At 41.1% G+C, this 17,609-nt stretch overlaps 1 protein-coding gene across 2 annotated transcripts; it reads left to right on the top strand.

The window, feature by feature from the left end:
- Positions 1 to 887: 887 nt before the first annotated feature.
- On the top strand, positions 888 to 14,511 carry LOC118364601 (phospholemman-like). 2 transcript variants are annotated; one of them, XM_035746279.2, is made up of 8 exons: positions 888 to 1,053; positions 8,976 to 9,025; positions 9,441 to 9,479; positions 9,687 to 9,713; positions 10,287 to 10,361; positions 10,480 to 10,516; positions 10,676 to 10,719; positions 13,654 to 14,511. In XM_035746279.2, the coding sequence occupies exons 2-8, from the start codon at positions 8,992 to 8,994 to the stop codon at positions 13,671 to 13,673; spliced, it is 276 nt and encodes a 91-aa protein (XP_035602172.1). In that variant the 5' UTR covers positions 888 to 1,053; positions 8,976 to 8,991; the 3' UTR covers positions 13,674 to 14,511. The 2 variants fall into 2 exon arrangements, with proteins under 2 accessions (XP_035602172.1, XP_035602173.1); XM_035746280.2 differs by having other exon boundaries at positions 889 to 1,053; positions 9,444 to 9,479.
- The last annotated feature ends 3,098 nt before the right edge of the window (positions 14,512 to 17,609 follow it).

Genomic DNA, 17,609 nt, shown 5'->3' with positions numbered 1-17,609 from the left:
TCATTATTCTCTCTTCAGATCCCAAATGCACTAGAAAGAACAAGTAAGAGCCTATTTTATATCCATGTCTTTATAAACCCTTTACTAGGCCTACATAAATTCTTCACAAATAGTTTATATTGCATAAGAAATGTCCTTTCATTTGATTGTTACACTGTACTGTTGTTATGTGTGTGTAATATTTAAAAGAAAATCTTGTTTCTGTCTCCATTTTTTATTTTCTTTCTCCAACAACAAAAGAAAATCTGAAGATGACACAAGTGAACTCTAAGCATCTCTAAAGGATGGAATCTGACTAACTGGTTGCTGTTGTTCTAATGATGAAGATCCGGGGTGGGAATGGGGCAGGGTTCTGGCCATGACAATGTAATGACACCTGAATGGATGTGAGAGCGGATGGAGGGTGGACCACAATGCATCTATTTACTCTTTTGTTTCTTTATTGGCTCAAATATATTTTATTTATTTGCAGGTGTTTTACGGTGGTAGTGAGATGTATGATCGAACAACTGAAATAAATTTCATTTAGCTATAGGCCCTGGGCATTATAGTCAAACAGAGTTGTATTGAGCTAAAACGATTAGCCTTCAATTGTTTGTGCAAATTCTTATTAATGAAAAGCCAAATAAATATCATTGTTAGAAGTAAACAACATGTTTGTGTTCAGAGATGTGCACTGTGCATGCTCTCACGATAGAATAGCAGGTACTGTACACAACTATTTTGAATATATTGATGTGATAATGTTCGATTTGGTACCTTCCATATCACGGTTGTTACATGTTGTTGCTATATTTGTTATAGCAACAACAGGTCATTGAAAGCAACCAATGACAAACAAATGATAAAATCCTCCTCCTCTCCAGCGCATGCACCTTCAATTTAAACTCAGCCTATTTTCAAGCTGAGCAAACCTGTTGAGCGTCAGTGAAAAAGGGTGTTGGCGTCTGTCTGACTCAAGAGTACGTTCGTCTATTGTGTGTCGCTCCATGCCCGACATTTCCTTTTTTTCCCCCTACACACATCTCCATTTGGGTTTAACGCGTGTCGGAGGTAAGTTGGACTTTTCTAACAATTAGAGTTCGAGTGAATGTTCAGCTGTAGTTTCATCAAAAGTATGAGTATGTTAACCGTTATTAATTCTATGTATTTCAAGAAAAGAATAGGATAATCTTGTTTTAAGTCATTTCTAAAATGTTGCTTAGCGCATCTTTGACCAAGACAAACGTATCACTCTATATGTTCTAGTAGTAGTAGCCGATCCCTAGTAAGACCTTAAAATATATGTAATTCTTTTATAAGGCATATCCTTTTCTCTATAGTCATATTCTTTTCTTTCCTGGCAAGAGTTGCTCAGATTTGGGAAAAAGTTGAGTAGCCTAACTCAAATACTCCAAAGGGTACAATCTTTATTATGATATTAGTTATGTTTATAGAACAAAGATCGAACCTGCATGTAATGTAGTTTCAGGTTGTAGCCTACAGTATAGGCCTATGCGAGACAGACAGAACGAGCGCATATGAGCCAGAGCCATGTGCAAGTATTACAGTGTTTCTGCGTCACGCAGATGTATTTGTTAACCTGCTTTTATGAATTCAGTTATTTACTCGGGCTGTTCTATAACAGTGTTCTGTATGTTGTTTGTAATATTCAAACAAAACGTCCATAACCTATAGGCCTAAAGCAACATTTTGGCCATCGGCAACTTTTCTTCTCCTTTCTATTCCGTTTAGCAAGGGTGTCCAGGCAGTCTTCTAAAAGAGGGAGGACCCAATTAAATCCGCGTGATATTCAGTATTTTATCTGGCGCTCATGGAAAACAACGGAACATGTGGTCCTCCCTTTATTGTATTCAATACATTTTTCTAGAGCCAGATTGTTCATGTCTGTGGTGCTCATCATCCAGCTGTGGTCCAGCTGTGCTTTGATGGGTGGAGGGGTGGTCAGGCTTAATGATGCGATACTAATGTTACATGTCCTCTCCCATTAGCACTTTAGCAGTATTTTATCAAATTAATGTCGCAAGATAATATGTTTGTGACTGGTAGGCTAGTTGGTGTGCTGTCCTTCTGTAATGGAAAATGTATCAGTGTACATTCCCCTGTGTGTGGGGAATTACATTTGAATGACCAATTCTGTTCAACAGCTTGGTGGTACCCTTCACACACTATTGTGCCAACCCAAACCATAGGCTACCGTGCTGGCTTGGATATTTTATTTTCACATTGTCCTTTTCAGCATGGCTCCTGCAACTATGGTGATGCGTAACCATGCCAACACAGTACAGCATGGTTCAGTTATGTTCTGCTCACTAGTGTGACATGGGTAGGCTAATAGACATTTTGAAATGGTATGAATGATTGATCAGTAGACAGACATGTTATTATGAAATTGCTGTTCTATTTCAAGTCTGATACAAAAAGTGCCTGTCCCAAGTCTCCTGTAGGCTATGCTTATGGATCTGTGATAACAGGGGTCTGGGGTTCTGGTACAGTGCAAACAGCCAAGCTGATAAGAAGCCTGATAGAGCTGTTATCCTGGACTGATCTTTATTCACTGTGGTTACTCCAGCACAGTGCTGTTGCTAAGGTGATTGATACTGACAGACGGACTTAAAACTGACATATAAATGTTATCTCACACTCAAAAGCTAAACGTATTCTACGGCCTTCAGTGGGTCGCCTACTGCCGGCTCTAATCATACACAATGTTTGTCTAGACCTCAAATACAGATGAGCAACGTTCAAAAGTGAGGACCCCGGAGAGACTGCCTTATTAAAAATGAGAGATTCAGTGTGATCACAGAGTGTGACGCTTATTTATTCTGTGAGACATGACAAATCACAAGAGATGATAGGTAAGCTATGGTTCTATTTTTCCGCAGTTTAAAGCTCATTTGACTCAGATTCAGATAATTAGGGTTCATCACACATTCACCGTAGCAACACCACCACTCTTTACTTCAGATATATGAATAGCTTATTTCAAGGCCTCACTGCCTCAGAAGCACAGCAAAGCAACACCAAGGTCTTTCCATTGAAGGGAAGGCCTCATGACTTCTTTAAACAGTGGAGCTGCTGTTGCTGCTATTGTTGACCTTGTGGCTGTGGGTAGGAGGGATGAGTCATGGTTATAGTATGCCACGTCCCCCCTCTCCATTGAGCAGCCAGAGGAACACATTGCCCTGCTTTGCTCCTGCAACTACTTCTTCATCAAACACTAACAACAAGTAGTGGCTTCAATAGCCATCTATGACTGACTGACAGAAAAACAACACTCTGTATGAGAAAATATCGACTACAGTTTACCCAGCTAACTTAAAACGTTCACAGAAATGTCTGGTACTCGTTTCTGTCTGGTTCGGTTTTGGTTGTGAGACAGCTTGGAAGAATGGACCCATAACATTTTTAATCTCAATTCTGACAGCATGAAAGAAATAGGTTAAATATCACATATTCTTTATTCCAGATGTAATATGAATACATACATGCACTACTGTATTGCTCTATCACAGTCCCTTACCACATTAGAATGGTTTCCCAGTGTGTGTGTGTTCCTATTATACCTCAAAGGGTGCTGCCTATTCTCAGCGGCATGTTTTGTTCCAAAATTAGCTGCACACTAGATTCCTGTGTCCAGGCACCACATCCTTTATGAGCCAGCCCATGGCCAGATCCCAGATCCTCTCTATGGGGGAGCAAAGAGTGAACCTGTATGAGTATGGAGAGGTGCCTGGGTCATAGTGGGAGAAGTACACACACATCTAGACTCACCCACACACACAGGACATGCTCAGCTGTCATTGAAGCTTTGCTCCTCAACCTGACAATCTTTCAGTGGTATTTTTGTATTTATTTAACTAGGCAAGTCAGTTAAGACCAAGTTCTTATTTACAATGACGGCCTACCCCAGCCCGGATTATGCTGGGCCAATTGTGATACAGCCTGGAATCGAACCAGGGTCTGTAATGGCACCTTTAGCACTGAGATGCAGTGCCTTAGACCGCTGCACCACTAGGGAGCCCATATTGTGTGATTTGAAAAGACAAACTTTCCTGTTCCGAGGCCTCATGGAACTCTTAGATAAGTCATATGGCAGTGGACCCAACTGGCATTACGTCTCTGCCTCTGTAGTGGGGGAAACTTGATCTCCAGTCCTTGGTCTCCAATCCTCCTCATGTTGGTAGGCAGAGTGAATAGAGGGAAAAGAGAATAATAGAAGAGACTTCACAAACACAAAGAAAACCAAAAAATCCTAGATTTAATAAATTTCACAAGTATCTTTACAAGTAACTTTACACAAGTAATTTCCCGTAGTGCTAGGACATCGTGACTGACTGAGATGGCCAGGTGGAATGACAGGGAATTAGGAAAAAAGAAAGGGAGTGAGTGTGAATAAGGGAGTAAGCACAGGTGTAATGAGTGAATGTGGGGGGGACTGGTGTGGGTGTGTACTCATCGTAAGTTTAGACAAGACCCTATTGTGAATGAGCAGGTTAGTGAGTGAAGTGGGATAAAAGGAGGGCAGTGCAAGGCGAAGAGATAGGGGTGAACCGAGTCGTACTGTTACCACACAACGGCCGATTCTTTCTTAGCTTCAGGCATTCAGTGGCAGGGAGGCCAGCGTGACCCATGTTAGAACACTAATCCCATTATGACCAGGCCTGGTGTCCAGGGTGAATCTGCCTGGTGGGTAACTGAGGGGATGGCTAAGCACGATCCGCAGCGCTGCCTGGCATTGTCTTGAACAGACAACCAAGAGCCCTAAACTTTGCTACATAAATCTCACAAGGTCGGCCGCCTCCACCCTTTTCTAACATTTACTCTGTAACATGATTCCCAACTTGAAAACGTGGAAAGAAAGAACCCCGGGAGAGTCTACCTCTCTCCCTGTATTGAATCGTAAACCATCCACGACCGATATTTTGGAGGGCTTCCCGCTTCTTGCATTCTCTCTCCCTCACCAACATTGCTGGGGAGATGGAGGGTGCGCTTGGAAAGAAACCAGGGAGGGATTTTTTCCCTGGTTGCTGCCAAATGCCAAATAGTTTGACACTGCTATAAGATAGAGGGAGGATCTTTGTTTTAGCTGTGTGTTTTTTTATTTATTTTTTATTTTACTAGGCAAATTCTTATTTTCAATTACAGCCTAGGAACAGTGCCTGTTCAGGAGCAGAATGACAGATTTGTACCTTGTCAGCTCGGGGATTCGAACTTGCAACCTTTCGGTTACAAGTCCAACGCTCTAACCACTAGGCTACCCTGCTGCCGTGTTAGTGTAAAAGCTGTATTGTTGTTGTAGGAGCTGTAGTGTTGTTATAGGATCTGTAGTGTTGTTATGGGATCTGTAGTATTGTTATAGGATCTGCAGTGTTGTTATGGGAGCTGTAGTGTTGTTATAGGATCTGTAGTGTTGTTATAGGATCTGTAGTGTTGTTATAGGAGCTGTAGTGTTGTTATAGAAGCTGCAGTGTTGTTATAGGATCTGTAGTGTTGTTATAGGATCTGTAGTGTTGTTATAGGATCTGTAGTGTTGTTATAGAAGCTGCAGTGTTGTTATAGGATCTGTAGTGTTGTTATAGGATCTGTAGTGTTGTTATAGAAGCTGCAGTGTTGTTATAGGAGCTGTAGTGTTGTTATAGGATCTGCAGTGTTGTTATAGGAGCTGCAGTGTTATAGGAGCTGTAGTATTATTACAGGATCTGTAGTGTTGTTATATGATCTGTAGTGTTGTTATATAAGCTGTAGTGTTGTTATAGGATATGTAGTGTTGTGATAGGATATGTAGTGTTGTTATAGGAGCTGTAGTGTTGTTATAGAAGCTGCAGTGTTGTTATAGAAGCTGTGGTGTTGTTATATGAGCTGTGGTGTTGTTATGGAAGCTGCAGTGTTGTTATTTGAGTTGTAGTGTTGTTATAGCATCTGTAGTGTTGTTATGGGAGCTGTAGTGTTGTTATAGAAGCTGTAGTGTTGTTATAGGAGCTGTAGTGTTGTTGTAGAAGCTGTAGTGTTGTTATAGGAGATGTAGTGTTGTTATATGAGCTGTAGTGTTGTTATGGGAGCTGTAGTGTTGTTATAGGAGCTGTAGTGTTGTTATAGGGTCTGTAGTGTTGTTTTGGGAGCTGTGGTGTTGTTATGGGAGCTGTAGTGTTATAGAGGCGGTAGTGTTGTTATGGGAGCTGTAGTGTTGTTATAGGAGCTGTAGTGTTGTTATAGAAGCTGTAGTGTTGTTATGGGAGCTGTAGTATTATTATAGGATCTGTAGTGTTGTTATAGGATCTGTAGTGTTATAGGAGCTGTAGTATTATTATAGGATCTGTAGTGTTGTTATAGCATATGTAGTGTTGTTATAGCATCTGTAGTGTTGTTATAGGAGCTATGGTGTTGTTATAGAAGCTGTAGTGTTGTTATAGAAGCTATAGTGTTGTTATAGGAGCTGTGGTGTTGTATTGGAAGCTGTAGTGTTGTTATAGGAGTTGTAGTGTTGTTATAGGAGCTGTAGTGTTGTTATAGGAGCTGTAGTGTTGTTATAGGATTTGTAGTGTTGTTTTGGGAGCTGTGGTGTTGTTATGGGAGCTGTAGTGTTGTTATAGGAGCTGTAGTGTTGTTATAGAAGCTGTAGTGTTGTTATAGGATCTGTAATGTTGTTATGGGAGCTGTAGTGTTGTTATAGGATCTGTAGTGTTGTTATAGAAGCTGTAGTGTTGTTATAGGATCTGTAATGTTGTTATGGGAGCTGTAGTGTTGTTATGGGAGTTGTAGTGTTGTTATAGGAGCTGTAGTGTTGTTATGGGAGCTGTAGTGTTGTTATGGGAGCTGTATTGTTGTTATATGCGCTGTAGTGTTGTTATAGGAGCTGTAGTGTTGTTATACAAGCTGTAGGTTGTAGGTTCCCATAATAACACTATAGGAGCTATAGTGTTATTATAGGAGCTGTAGTGTTGTTATGGGAGCTGTAGTGTTGTTATGGGAGCTGTAGTGTTGTTATAGGATATGTAGTGTTGTTATGGGAGCTGTAGTGTTGTTATAGAAGCTGTAGTGTTGTTATAGAAGCTGTAGTGTTTTTATAGGATATGTAGTGTTGTTACAGGAGTTGTACTGTTGTTATAGGAGCTGTAGTGTTGTTATGGGAGCTGTAGTGTTGTTACAGGAGTTGTACTGTTGTTATAGGAGCTGTAGTGTTGTTATAACATCTGTAGTGTAGTTATGGGAGCTGTAGTGTTGTTATAGAAGCTGTAGTGCTGTTGTAGGAGCTGTAGTGTTGTTACAGAAGCTGTAGTGTTGTTGTAGGATATGTAGTGTTGTTATAGGAGCTGCCTTTACAAAACTTTACCATGGTAGTACAATGACAAAATAGTAGTTGTAGTTTTTTAATTATACGTACTCACGTATTGTAACATTTACTACTCGCTATGCAATGGCAAAGTGTAAGCCTATTACACTGTTAAACCCCTTTTAGCTCATAGTGAAAAACCACAACACACATGGTCTAGTAGTGTAGTGTACCCTCTTAAACCCTGGAACCTGGATAGGATATAGTGAGAAGAGTAATGGGAGTCTGAATCCTTGAAGATTGTATCTGGTGCTTGTCCAGTATGTGGCTGGTGGCGTACAACACATGACAGAAAATAAATGTAGCCTTATCATGAGCAGAAACCAAAGGGGAGCGTGAGACAGTTGTGACAAAAGGGATTTAGCTACCAAATCTCCTCGAGACTCCATTCCTGTCCAAATCCGTATCCAGCCCTTCCAGAACCATCATGTTAGGCAGAGTATGATCGAAGAAGGCCAAACCCCTGGAACTCTGCTCAAGCCACAGCATGTTTGTTATGTGGTTCCCATTGTTTCTCTTTCCCTCATGGATACTTTAGAAACCTGTTTGTAGGTGATTTCCTCTCTTTGTCTTTTATTCATAAGGTGTGATGGAAAATTACTGGGGTCTAGTTACTTTACATTTTGGTGCTGGAGCCATGCTCAATGATCCAGCATTTTTTCCCTTGTGGATTTTCTACTTCTTTATATAATTTGACAGTTATATGATTATAAAGACATTATAACCCAAAATATATATTGAACAAGTGTCACACTCTGACCATTATTTGCGTTGTTTGTTTCTATGTTTTGTTTGGTCAGGGTGTGATATGAGTGGGCATTCTATGTTGCATGTCTAGTTAGTCTGTTTCTATGTGTTTTGGCCTGATATGGTTCTCAATCAGTGGCAGGTGTTTGTCATTGTCTCTGATTGGGAACCATATTTAGATAGCCTGTTTTGTATTGTGGTTCGTGGGTTATTGTCTATGTTATGTTGCTTGTTAGCACAGTGTTTCTTTCTTTCTTTCTTTCTTTCTTTCTTTAGTTAGTGTACTTCGTGTTTTTCCCGTCTTTTCATTAAATCATGCATTCACGCTGCGCTTTGGTCTACTCAATACGACGATCGTGACAACAAGGAATAGCTGAAACATAATTATTAGGTTTGAAGGTTTGGCATGAGATGAAGCAAAGCACTCTGGGCAACATTCAAGATCACATGGGTTACGCTGCTTAGAAGCCATTTTGTACAAATCTAAATCAAATATGGGACTCCAGGGGAAAGCTAAATGTTGTCAGGTTTCTGTTGATATTGTAACTGGTGTGAGCCAGTTTTGGACACTGTATGAGCTGCCATTAGCTTCCTGGGTTTGAAAAGGTATAATCAAGTCAAATAGGTAGTGGGACAAGGGTAATTTAATTCTAACAAGTGGAGGCTTGATCAGACAATCAAGCGGGTACATTTTTTTTCTTCATTTTGAGCAGCAGAGCTCTTGCTTATGTGGGTGTGAAAAGGGCAGGGAGGATGAGTGCCAATTTGCTAGGGTGCACTGCAGTCATAATGCTCAGCTACTTTATCATATAAAGTCAGTCTAATATTATAATATGATCATATTATTATGCCATTACTTTGTTTCCCTCAATTGTTTATGTTCTGTCTTCTCCAGGTGAAAGAGTTTGAAGATGGCAAATATCTCTGCTTTGATTTTATTGACATGTGAGTGGAAGGTCTTAAAGACCAAACATACACACCTATTAATATCACCACTTCCTGCTTAGGTTTTCCCCAAAGCTACCATCTCTGTTCATCTTGTTTTGCCCAGTCTTCACTCACAACTCTGGCTCAGTATTCAGAACAGTAGATACTACTGAGAGAGAATATGTTTATGTAATGTTATGAAATACATATGGTTATGGATATGAATAGTATACCAATCTAGAACTAAATAGAGGAAGGATAGATTCATTGACCTTCTCCAGTGCTATTCAAGGTCAAAGCCGTTGAGAGACCACTAAAGTTACAAGTGCACTTGTCACAGGGACGGAAAGCTGACTTGTTTGGGACATTGTTGGGATGCCATGTTGTCAATGCATTATGCTGTGTGCTTTTACCATTGTGTCTCTTCTGTTAGCAGTTACGTCCCTTGTGTTCGCAGAGGAGCAGAAAGAAAGTATGTAACTGACGATACAGTTTTATTACTCTAAATCTTTTGACATGCATTAATATGGTCTCCAGATAAATCATTGATTCACAAATTAAAGTAGGCCATTCGCTATTTGCCCATTTTGAGGTTGGGTGCATTCCAGTTGTTTGTATTATTTTTGAAGGTGTCTAGATGCTGTATAAACTGACCTTTGTCATGTTTTTGCCCCTACAGTGGAGGAGGAGGATCCATTTACCTTTGGTGAGCAGAGAGATACATATTTCAGAACACTCAACAACTCTCATTCCTGGCTTACTGTGTATGATGAATGCTTTTTTCCTTTCACTCTCTCTCCCTGTCACGCCTTGGTCATTGTATTTTGTGTTTTCGTTATATATTTGGTCAGGCCAGGGTGACATGGGTTTATGTTGTTGCATTTCGTATTGGGGTTTTTGTAGTATTGGGATTGCGGCTGAGTAGGGGTGTTGTATGGGTTTGGCTGCCTGAGGCGTTTCTCAATCAGAGTCAGGTGATTCTCGTTGTCTCTGATTGGGAACCGTATTTAGGTAGCCTGGTTTCGCTTTGTATTTTGTGGGTGATTGTTCCTGTCTCTGTGTAGTTTCACCAGATAGGCTGTAATTAGATTTCACGTTCCGTTTGTTGTTTTTGTATTGAGTTATTTCATGTATCGTTCCGTTTTCATTCATTAAAGATCATGAGTAAACAAACACGCTGCATTTCGGTCCGACTCTCTTTCGACAAACGAAGAACGCCGTTACACTCCCATTATTCCCTCTCCTTCTTTCTCTCTCCCCGTGTCTCTCTCTCTCTCAGATTATCACAGGCTACGTGTTGGGGGGTTGATCCTGGCAGCAGTTCTGTGTCTGATCGGCATCACCATCCTCTTCAGTAAGACTCCATCACATAAACACATACATACTCACACACAGTGACAGTCAGAGCATGTATTTACACATGCTCACATTAATATAGGACACAGATTACCATGTGACCCTTCTTATAACAGGCGGACACTGCAGATGCAAGTTCAACCAAGACAAAAGGTAAATGATCTATCATATCAGTGCATGCTCAGATCAGTCTAGATCAGATCACTCTTTGTGTGAAACTGTACGTTTCAGGTAGGTGTGTGTTATGTAGCTAGGTGTCGTAATGTATAATGAAATGTAGTGTGAGTTGACATGCTGGTTTTCTCTCTGCAGGAGGAGGTCAGGAAGCAACGCCGCCCAGCCACTCAACGACCAAGGTCTGTTCCCCTGACCTCTCAATCTCCTTACACTGGATGATTCCTAGCCATCTGGATGCATAAGTCTTGGCTAGGAATATAATGAACATATATAACTGACTGGCATGTTTGAGTGATCATTACAAAATATCCTCTTCAAGAAAAAGGATTAGAAATCCGTTAACCTATTCAGCGTCTCACAGAAACACAGCGGCTGGAACCAAAAATCTCATATTTGGACTCATCAGACCAAAGGACAGATTTCCACCTGTCTAATGTACATTGCTCATGTTTCTTGGCCCAAGCAAGTATCTTATTATTATTGATGTCCTTTAGTAGTGATTCCTTTGCAGCAATTCAACCATGAAGTCCTGATTCACGCATTCTCCTCTGAACATTTGATGTTGATGTTACTTGAACTCTGTGAAACATTTATTTGGGCTGGAATTTCTGAGTCTGGTAATTCTAATGAACTTATGGGTCTTCCTTTCCTGTGGCGATCTTCATGAGAGCCAGTTTCATCATGGCTCTTGATGGTTTTTGCAACTGCACTTGAAGAAGCTTTCAAAGTTCTTGAAATGTGAGAGAGAGAGATCACCAGATGGTGCTGCATGGTTTTGACAAAATAGTATTGGTTGCACCTTCATCACTTCAGCCACGTCATTGCCATTGTTATCAGTGTTCCACAGATGCCTCAGCCACATTGGTATCCAAAAGTAGAACGGGGGCTAATGACTGTTTCGCTCAGTGATGTAGTTGAGTCACTAAAGCTTGAGTCCGAATCGAGTACCCTGTGTAGTGGCAAGAGGAATTTAGTAAATAAATTGTTTTCTTTGTGTCACCAAATGTCTGCATATACTGTAGGCTAATTGTAATGTACCAGTGCCGCATTCAGTTGCAAAACGTACTCGAATGTTGCAGATAGATATTCCATGAATAGAGCCAACGTTATTCCTTATTCAACATGTCAGAGGCATGTTTGTTCTACATAGCATATTTCTATCTGAACATTCCAAAATGTTGCATCCTGCTGAATGCGCCACAAATTGTCCATCAATGCAGGATAGAAAGAAAAAAACGTAGCGCCGTGATTATGGGTCATATCTTTTGAATGATAAGGGCTAGAATCAAGCCGTTTCTCTGAGGAAAAAAGGGAGATTTGGCTTCATTGGCTACAGAACCTGGCTATGAAATGCAGTGGTGTCACGACTTCTACCGAAGTCGATGCCTCTCCTTGTTCAGGCGGTGTTCAGCGGTCAACGTCGACGGTCTTCTAGCCATCGCCGATTCATTTTCCATTTGTTCTGTCTCATTTTCCCACACACCTGGTTCTCACTTCCCTCGTGTTGTGTATTTAACCCTCTGTTTCCCCCATGTCTTTGTGTGGTATTGTTAATTGTAAGTGCTTGTGCACATTTTGTTTGACTGGTGCGGGTCGGGTTATTGTGCCCATACTTTGTATTTCTTATGCCATTGGTTTTACTATTAAACTGCTCCGGCTATTATCAAGTTCTGCTCTCCCTGCCACCAGATACGCACCCCTTACAAGTGGGGAAAGTGGGAGGGCTGAGCGAGACTACAAATTCAAAGACGGCCTACTTTTCTATACTCAAGGGAGAGAAAAACATAGCTAGACTTGTTTTACTTTTAAAACATAGCTAGACTGTTACTATTACATTCAATGCTGCTATTGTTTTTAATTTTGCAAAGCAGCTTGTTTCTTACCAGGCAAAGGGTAGCTAACTAGAAGTGGTGGTGACTGGCTAGCTACGGGGAAGCAAGAGTATCGCCTGTAGGGTTGAGTGCTATCCAGATTTTCATATCGTCAATCTGTCCTTCTTTCATCCTGGGATTTACGGTATTACCGTCTTAGTCAACAAGGGGCCATTAAAATGCAACAACAATAAATACACAAGTAATAGTAATTTCCATGGAGGCTGATATGCTAATGAGTGCAAGCAAAAATAAACTAAAAGCAAAGACAGGCAATCCAGTTCATGAAGTTATAGATATATAGGTAGTAGCTACTGAATGTCCTTTTTGGTGAGTTTGGACATTTACAAGCAAATGTCAACGAGAAATTGTGCAAATGAATTCAGTTTTGACGCTTTCTCTAAAGCACCATGTCTACACTCTGTGTCTGTGTGGAGTCGTTAGGGCCACGGCCTGTCTGCCTGCTCTGCTCGGAGAAAAGGGCAGAGGAGCAGACTGAGGCTGCCGAGAACAGAGAGGAGAACACATGCTAGGAAATCAAGATAGCAGTGACAGCTGTATAGATAACTCATCCAAAGCCCTTTGACTTCTCAAACACAGTAGAAAGCACTATATGATGCCCCGTCTCCTTCAGCCAGTTATTTGGCTTACTAGCAAGTTAAACCAAATAAACAGCTGGACTCACCTGCTCCCGCTTTCTCCCATTGTGCTATTTACAAACACACACGTGACTGGCTCATCTGTTCTGGTGGACTACGGTAAGCTTCATAATGTAAAATAATATAACACGTGAAATGAAGAACGCAATCTGCTTCATCTCCTAATGTATTGCACAAGTTGACTGCAGGTATTTACTTAAAAAGTAGCTACAAATATTACAACTCATTGAAAAACTTGTATAGGCAGAGCCGGAGCGGAGATTGTCTGCCCACACTCATTGCTTGCTCCCCTGTAGCTCACCAGCTGATGTAGGCTGGGTGAAGCACATCCTTCCCACTGCTGAACAGAACTGCACTGTGCATCTGTGCTGCTAATATTAATTGTGCTTATCAAAAAACTCTTAATCTCTCATAAAACTCTAGCCATGGCTGTCACTGTTTTGCCTCTGATCTGGGGACATGGAGGACATGATCATTATGGCTGCCCAACGGAGAGCTGTATGTCTGTGTTATCTCACATGGCTTGGTAATGAATGCCTTTTAATGATTCCATATATCAAGTAATCTTTCTTTCTGTCCACAGCTCGGGCCAGTGAGTGCTAGGAACCAAACTCCCACCTGGCAGCAGGTCAAATCGACTTCCTGGTTCTGCATCAATCAAGAGATGGAAATTGATGGGTGGAGTTGGCTTGTTTTTTGTCCAATGGAGGTTGTTTTTTAGAGAGTGGTGCTGTCTTCCCAAGAGGGAGGTGGTACTGTGCCATTGGAGATCAGAGGTGTGCTGCTTTTACCTGTGTTGCTGTTCTCCCTTCCGCCCATTACTCCTGTTTCTGCTCCGCCCAATATTCACACTGTAACTCACCACCAGCAAGCACACACAGACAGACAAAGCAGGACACGATTTTTCCCCAAGTTCTTTGTATTTAAACAGATAACCAAAAGATACTGTGTCTGTAAAATAGGTACCGGTAGCCATAAACTATTATAATGTCAATAACTATTCACACACCTTTATCTTGATTATTCCTATATTAACTTTTTAGTTGAATGTAGAAAAGTGCACTGGTCTATGCCGTAGAATCTGTTGTATGATAAATGCAATGTTTTTTTAATAGTACAGAATATTAAAATGATTTCAATAAGCTGATGATATAGTTTTGATTGAGAGTGTTTGCCACCAAAACAACTTTAATTTTATTTTAGTTTGTTAGATACCACACAAACAATTACTGTCCCTGAAGAGGGTTTTCTCCCCAATTGGCTTTTAGTGAGTCACGGTCTACATTGAGATGTTTCTTGGCAAATGAGTAGATGGTGTCTATGTTTGTAATTCAAATTAAAAGAGTTACCTTTTATGACTGTGTCCAATGTTACATTACATTATACAAATAGATGCTGAATCTCTAAATAAAATAAGTCTGACAGGCTCCTCAAATGTCAATACTGCAAATACTTGTCTCTCTTTGATGTAAGGCCCATGTCCTGAGTGGTTCAAATAGACTTCTACATCGCCATCTACTGGATTACATGAGACACTGCAAAAAGATGCATACAAAAAAATGCATACAAGCATTTCTTTGAAAGATATTTTTCAAAACAGTGTTCACAAGACACTAAAAACTCTGTGGCCTTTGCAGAACAGTAAAATCATTTTTAAAACGTAGTTGCCTTCTCAAACATACATTCATCAAAATTAAAATGACAAAAAAAATGTAGGAATACCGGCTCTTTCCATGAAATAGACTGACCAGGTGAAGGCTATGATCCCTTATTGATGTGACTTGTTAAATCCACCTCAATCAGGGGAGGAGACCGGTTAAATAACCATTTTTAAGCCATGAGAATTGAGACATGGGATTGTGTGCGTGAGCCATTCAGGGGGTGAATGAGCCAGACATAATATGCAAGTGCCTTTGAACAGGGTATGGTAGTAAGTGCCAGGTGCACCAGCTTGTATCAAGGACTGCAACGTTTTTCATGTTTTTCATGTTCAACAGTTTCCCATGTGTATCAAGAATGATCCACCACCCAAAGGACATCCAGCCAACTTGACACTGGAGTCAACATGGGCCAACATCCTTGTGGAATGCTTTTGACACCTTTTAGAGTCCATGCCCCGACGAATTGAGGCTGTTCTGAGGGCAAAAGGGAGTGGGAGGTGAAACTCAATAGTAGGAAAGTATTGTTAATGTTTTGTACACTCATTGTAGATACATTTCAACACAGATCCCTTGTATGCGATTGAGAAAAACTAAGATCATCTGGACTGCATATGGAAACAGTCCTTTACTATATGAACCATACGGTCTATGGTATGAACACCAGCTTATGTCAATATTTTAAAAGTGAAAGTGTGTCAAGGTCATAAATATCCTCCAGCACAATCAAGTATGTCCTTGCCAGTTTCCAAGCTACAGTCCAAATCCAAAACTCTACTCACAGGCATTCTACCTTGAACAGAGTATGGCAATGATAACAAAATCACCTTATCCTGGGTTACAGTGTATTCAGAAGTGGTCATGGCGGGTCATGGGTTGCCATGGTAACTGAGCTATGAGAGTCAGCTGATACGGGCTGTAGAATGAAATTTGTGGAGAGTGTATGTATGATACAACCAGAAGATCACAGAGGGTGTGAATTAGACAAGAAGAAACAAGCTGAAGAAGAGCAGTAGACCTACACATTTTTGTGCAAGAGTAGTTTGCCCGGACCCATATTGAGCATACTCCTGGACTGAATATTCACTTTGGAAACTCAGTTGACCATGCTGTTTAGTCCAGAAGTAGACTTAATTTGGGTCCGGGAGACCCGCATGTATATTTGTATTTCCAATGCTCAATTCCATTTCTTCAAACAATGTGATAAGAGTGAGTCAATACAGTTACATACTCTACATATACAAAAGTATGTGGGCACCCCTTTAAATTAGTGGATTTGGCTGTTTTAGCCACATCCATTGCTGACCGGTGTAGAAAATCGAGCACACAGCCATGCAATCTCCATACACAACCATTGGCAGTCGAATGACCTTTCTGAAGAGCTAAGTGACCTTAAACATGGCACCGTTATAGGATTCCACCTTTCCAATCTTTCCAAATTTCGACCCTGCTAGAGCTGCCCCGGTAAACTGTAAGAGCTGTTATTGTGAAGTGGAAATGTCTAGGAGAAACAATGAGATCTTTTGGCAATGTGGGTAATGGAGGAAACATCCGGGTCACAAATCCTGCCTCTCTGATTGCACAATGTGATATTTCACAGATTGCGCACTGTGGATTTGTTATCGAATTCCTGTGGGTCTGTGTAATCTGACGGAAATATGTGTCTCTAATATGGTCATACATTTGGCAGGATGTTAGGATGTGCAGATCAGTTTCCACCTCCTTTTGTGGGCAGTGTACACATTGCAAGTCTCTTTACTTACTTGCTGTGATTACAAATGCATATCAGGATGGACAGCTAATTGTTGACCGGGTATGACTCATATAGATCAATGTGGGTAATGGAGGAAACATCCGGGTCAAAGCCTGGTAAAGAGAGAAAGGAGGTTGAAGACCTCTAAGATGTTATTATGGGCATCTTTATTTCACAATGAGACAGTGGATTTTTATCAAGTATCAAAACCCAGTGGATGACTTCTAATGTAATAACTATATCAACTGAGGTTGATCAATGTGCTGGTGAATTGACTTCATCCACATCCATCATAGACATAATCACTCAGTAAAGTTCCTCCTCTCCTGTGCAAGTCAAGGGCTATTATATACTGTAAATGGCTCAGCTGCGAATTAGTAGGCCTCACAAGCTCACAGAATAGGACCGCCGAGTGTTGAACCGCGAAGCTGGTAAAAATGTCCTTGGTTGCAACACTCATTACCGAGTTCCAAATTGCCTCTGGAAGCAACGTCTGCACAATAATTGTTTGTCGGGAACTTCATGAAATGTGTTTCTATGGCCAAACAGCCGCGCAAGACTAACATCACCATGTGCAATGCCAAGCATCAGCTGGAGTGGTGTAAAGCTCGCCTCCATTGGACTCTGGAGCAGTGGAAACGTGTTCTCTGGAGTGATGAATCACGCTTCACCATCTGGCAGTCCGGCGGACAAATCTGTGCTTGGTGGATGCCAGGAGAACGCTACCTGTCCCAATGCATAGTGCCAACTGAAAAGTTTGGTGGTGGAGGAATAATGGTCTGGGGCTGTTTTTCATGGTTTGGGCTAAGCCCCTTAGTTCCAGTGAGGGGAAATCTTAACGCTACAGCATACAATGACATTCTAGATGATTCTGTGCTTCCAACTTTGTGGCAACAGTTTGGGGAAGGCCCTTTCCTGCTGCATCATGACAATGGCCTTGTGAACAAAGAAATACCTCACGAGGCTTCTTCTCTCTAAACTGAGACCTTGAAACTGAGATATATTTCAAAACAAGCTCTGGGCGTACTGCCAAATTGCAGCTACTGATAGTGAGGATGTGTACAGTCAACCACTTGCATGAACACAGAAATTGGTTTATAGAACAGCCGTGAATAGAACACAGAAATT

This window comes from Oncorhynchus keta, chromosome 31 (assembly GCF_023373465.1).
Source record: "Oncorhynchus keta strain PuntledgeMale-10-30-2019 chromosome 31, Oket_V2, whole genome shotgun sequence".
In the NCBI taxonomy this organism is placed as follows: domain Eukaryota; kingdom Metazoa; phylum Chordata; class Actinopteri; order Salmoniformes; family Salmonidae; genus Oncorhynchus; species Oncorhynchus keta.
Note: the sequence above shows the minus strand (reverse complement) of the source record. Positions and strands in the feature narration are given on the sequence as shown.

Excerpts from the sequence above, each read along its gene's own strand:
- LOC118364601 (XM_035746279.2), top strand. The coding sequence starts at position 8,992 with ATGGCAAATATCTCTGCTTTGATTTTATTGACAT. Across the intron at positions 10,362-10,479 it reads CGGCATCACCATCCTCTTCA|GCGGACACTGCAGATGCAAG; the intron begins GTAAGACTCCAT and ends TTCTTATAACAG. Across the intron at positions 10,720-13,653 it reads CCAGCCACTCAACGACCAAG|CTCGGGCCAGTGAGTGCTAG; the intron begins GTCTGTTCCCCT and ends TTCTGTCCACAG.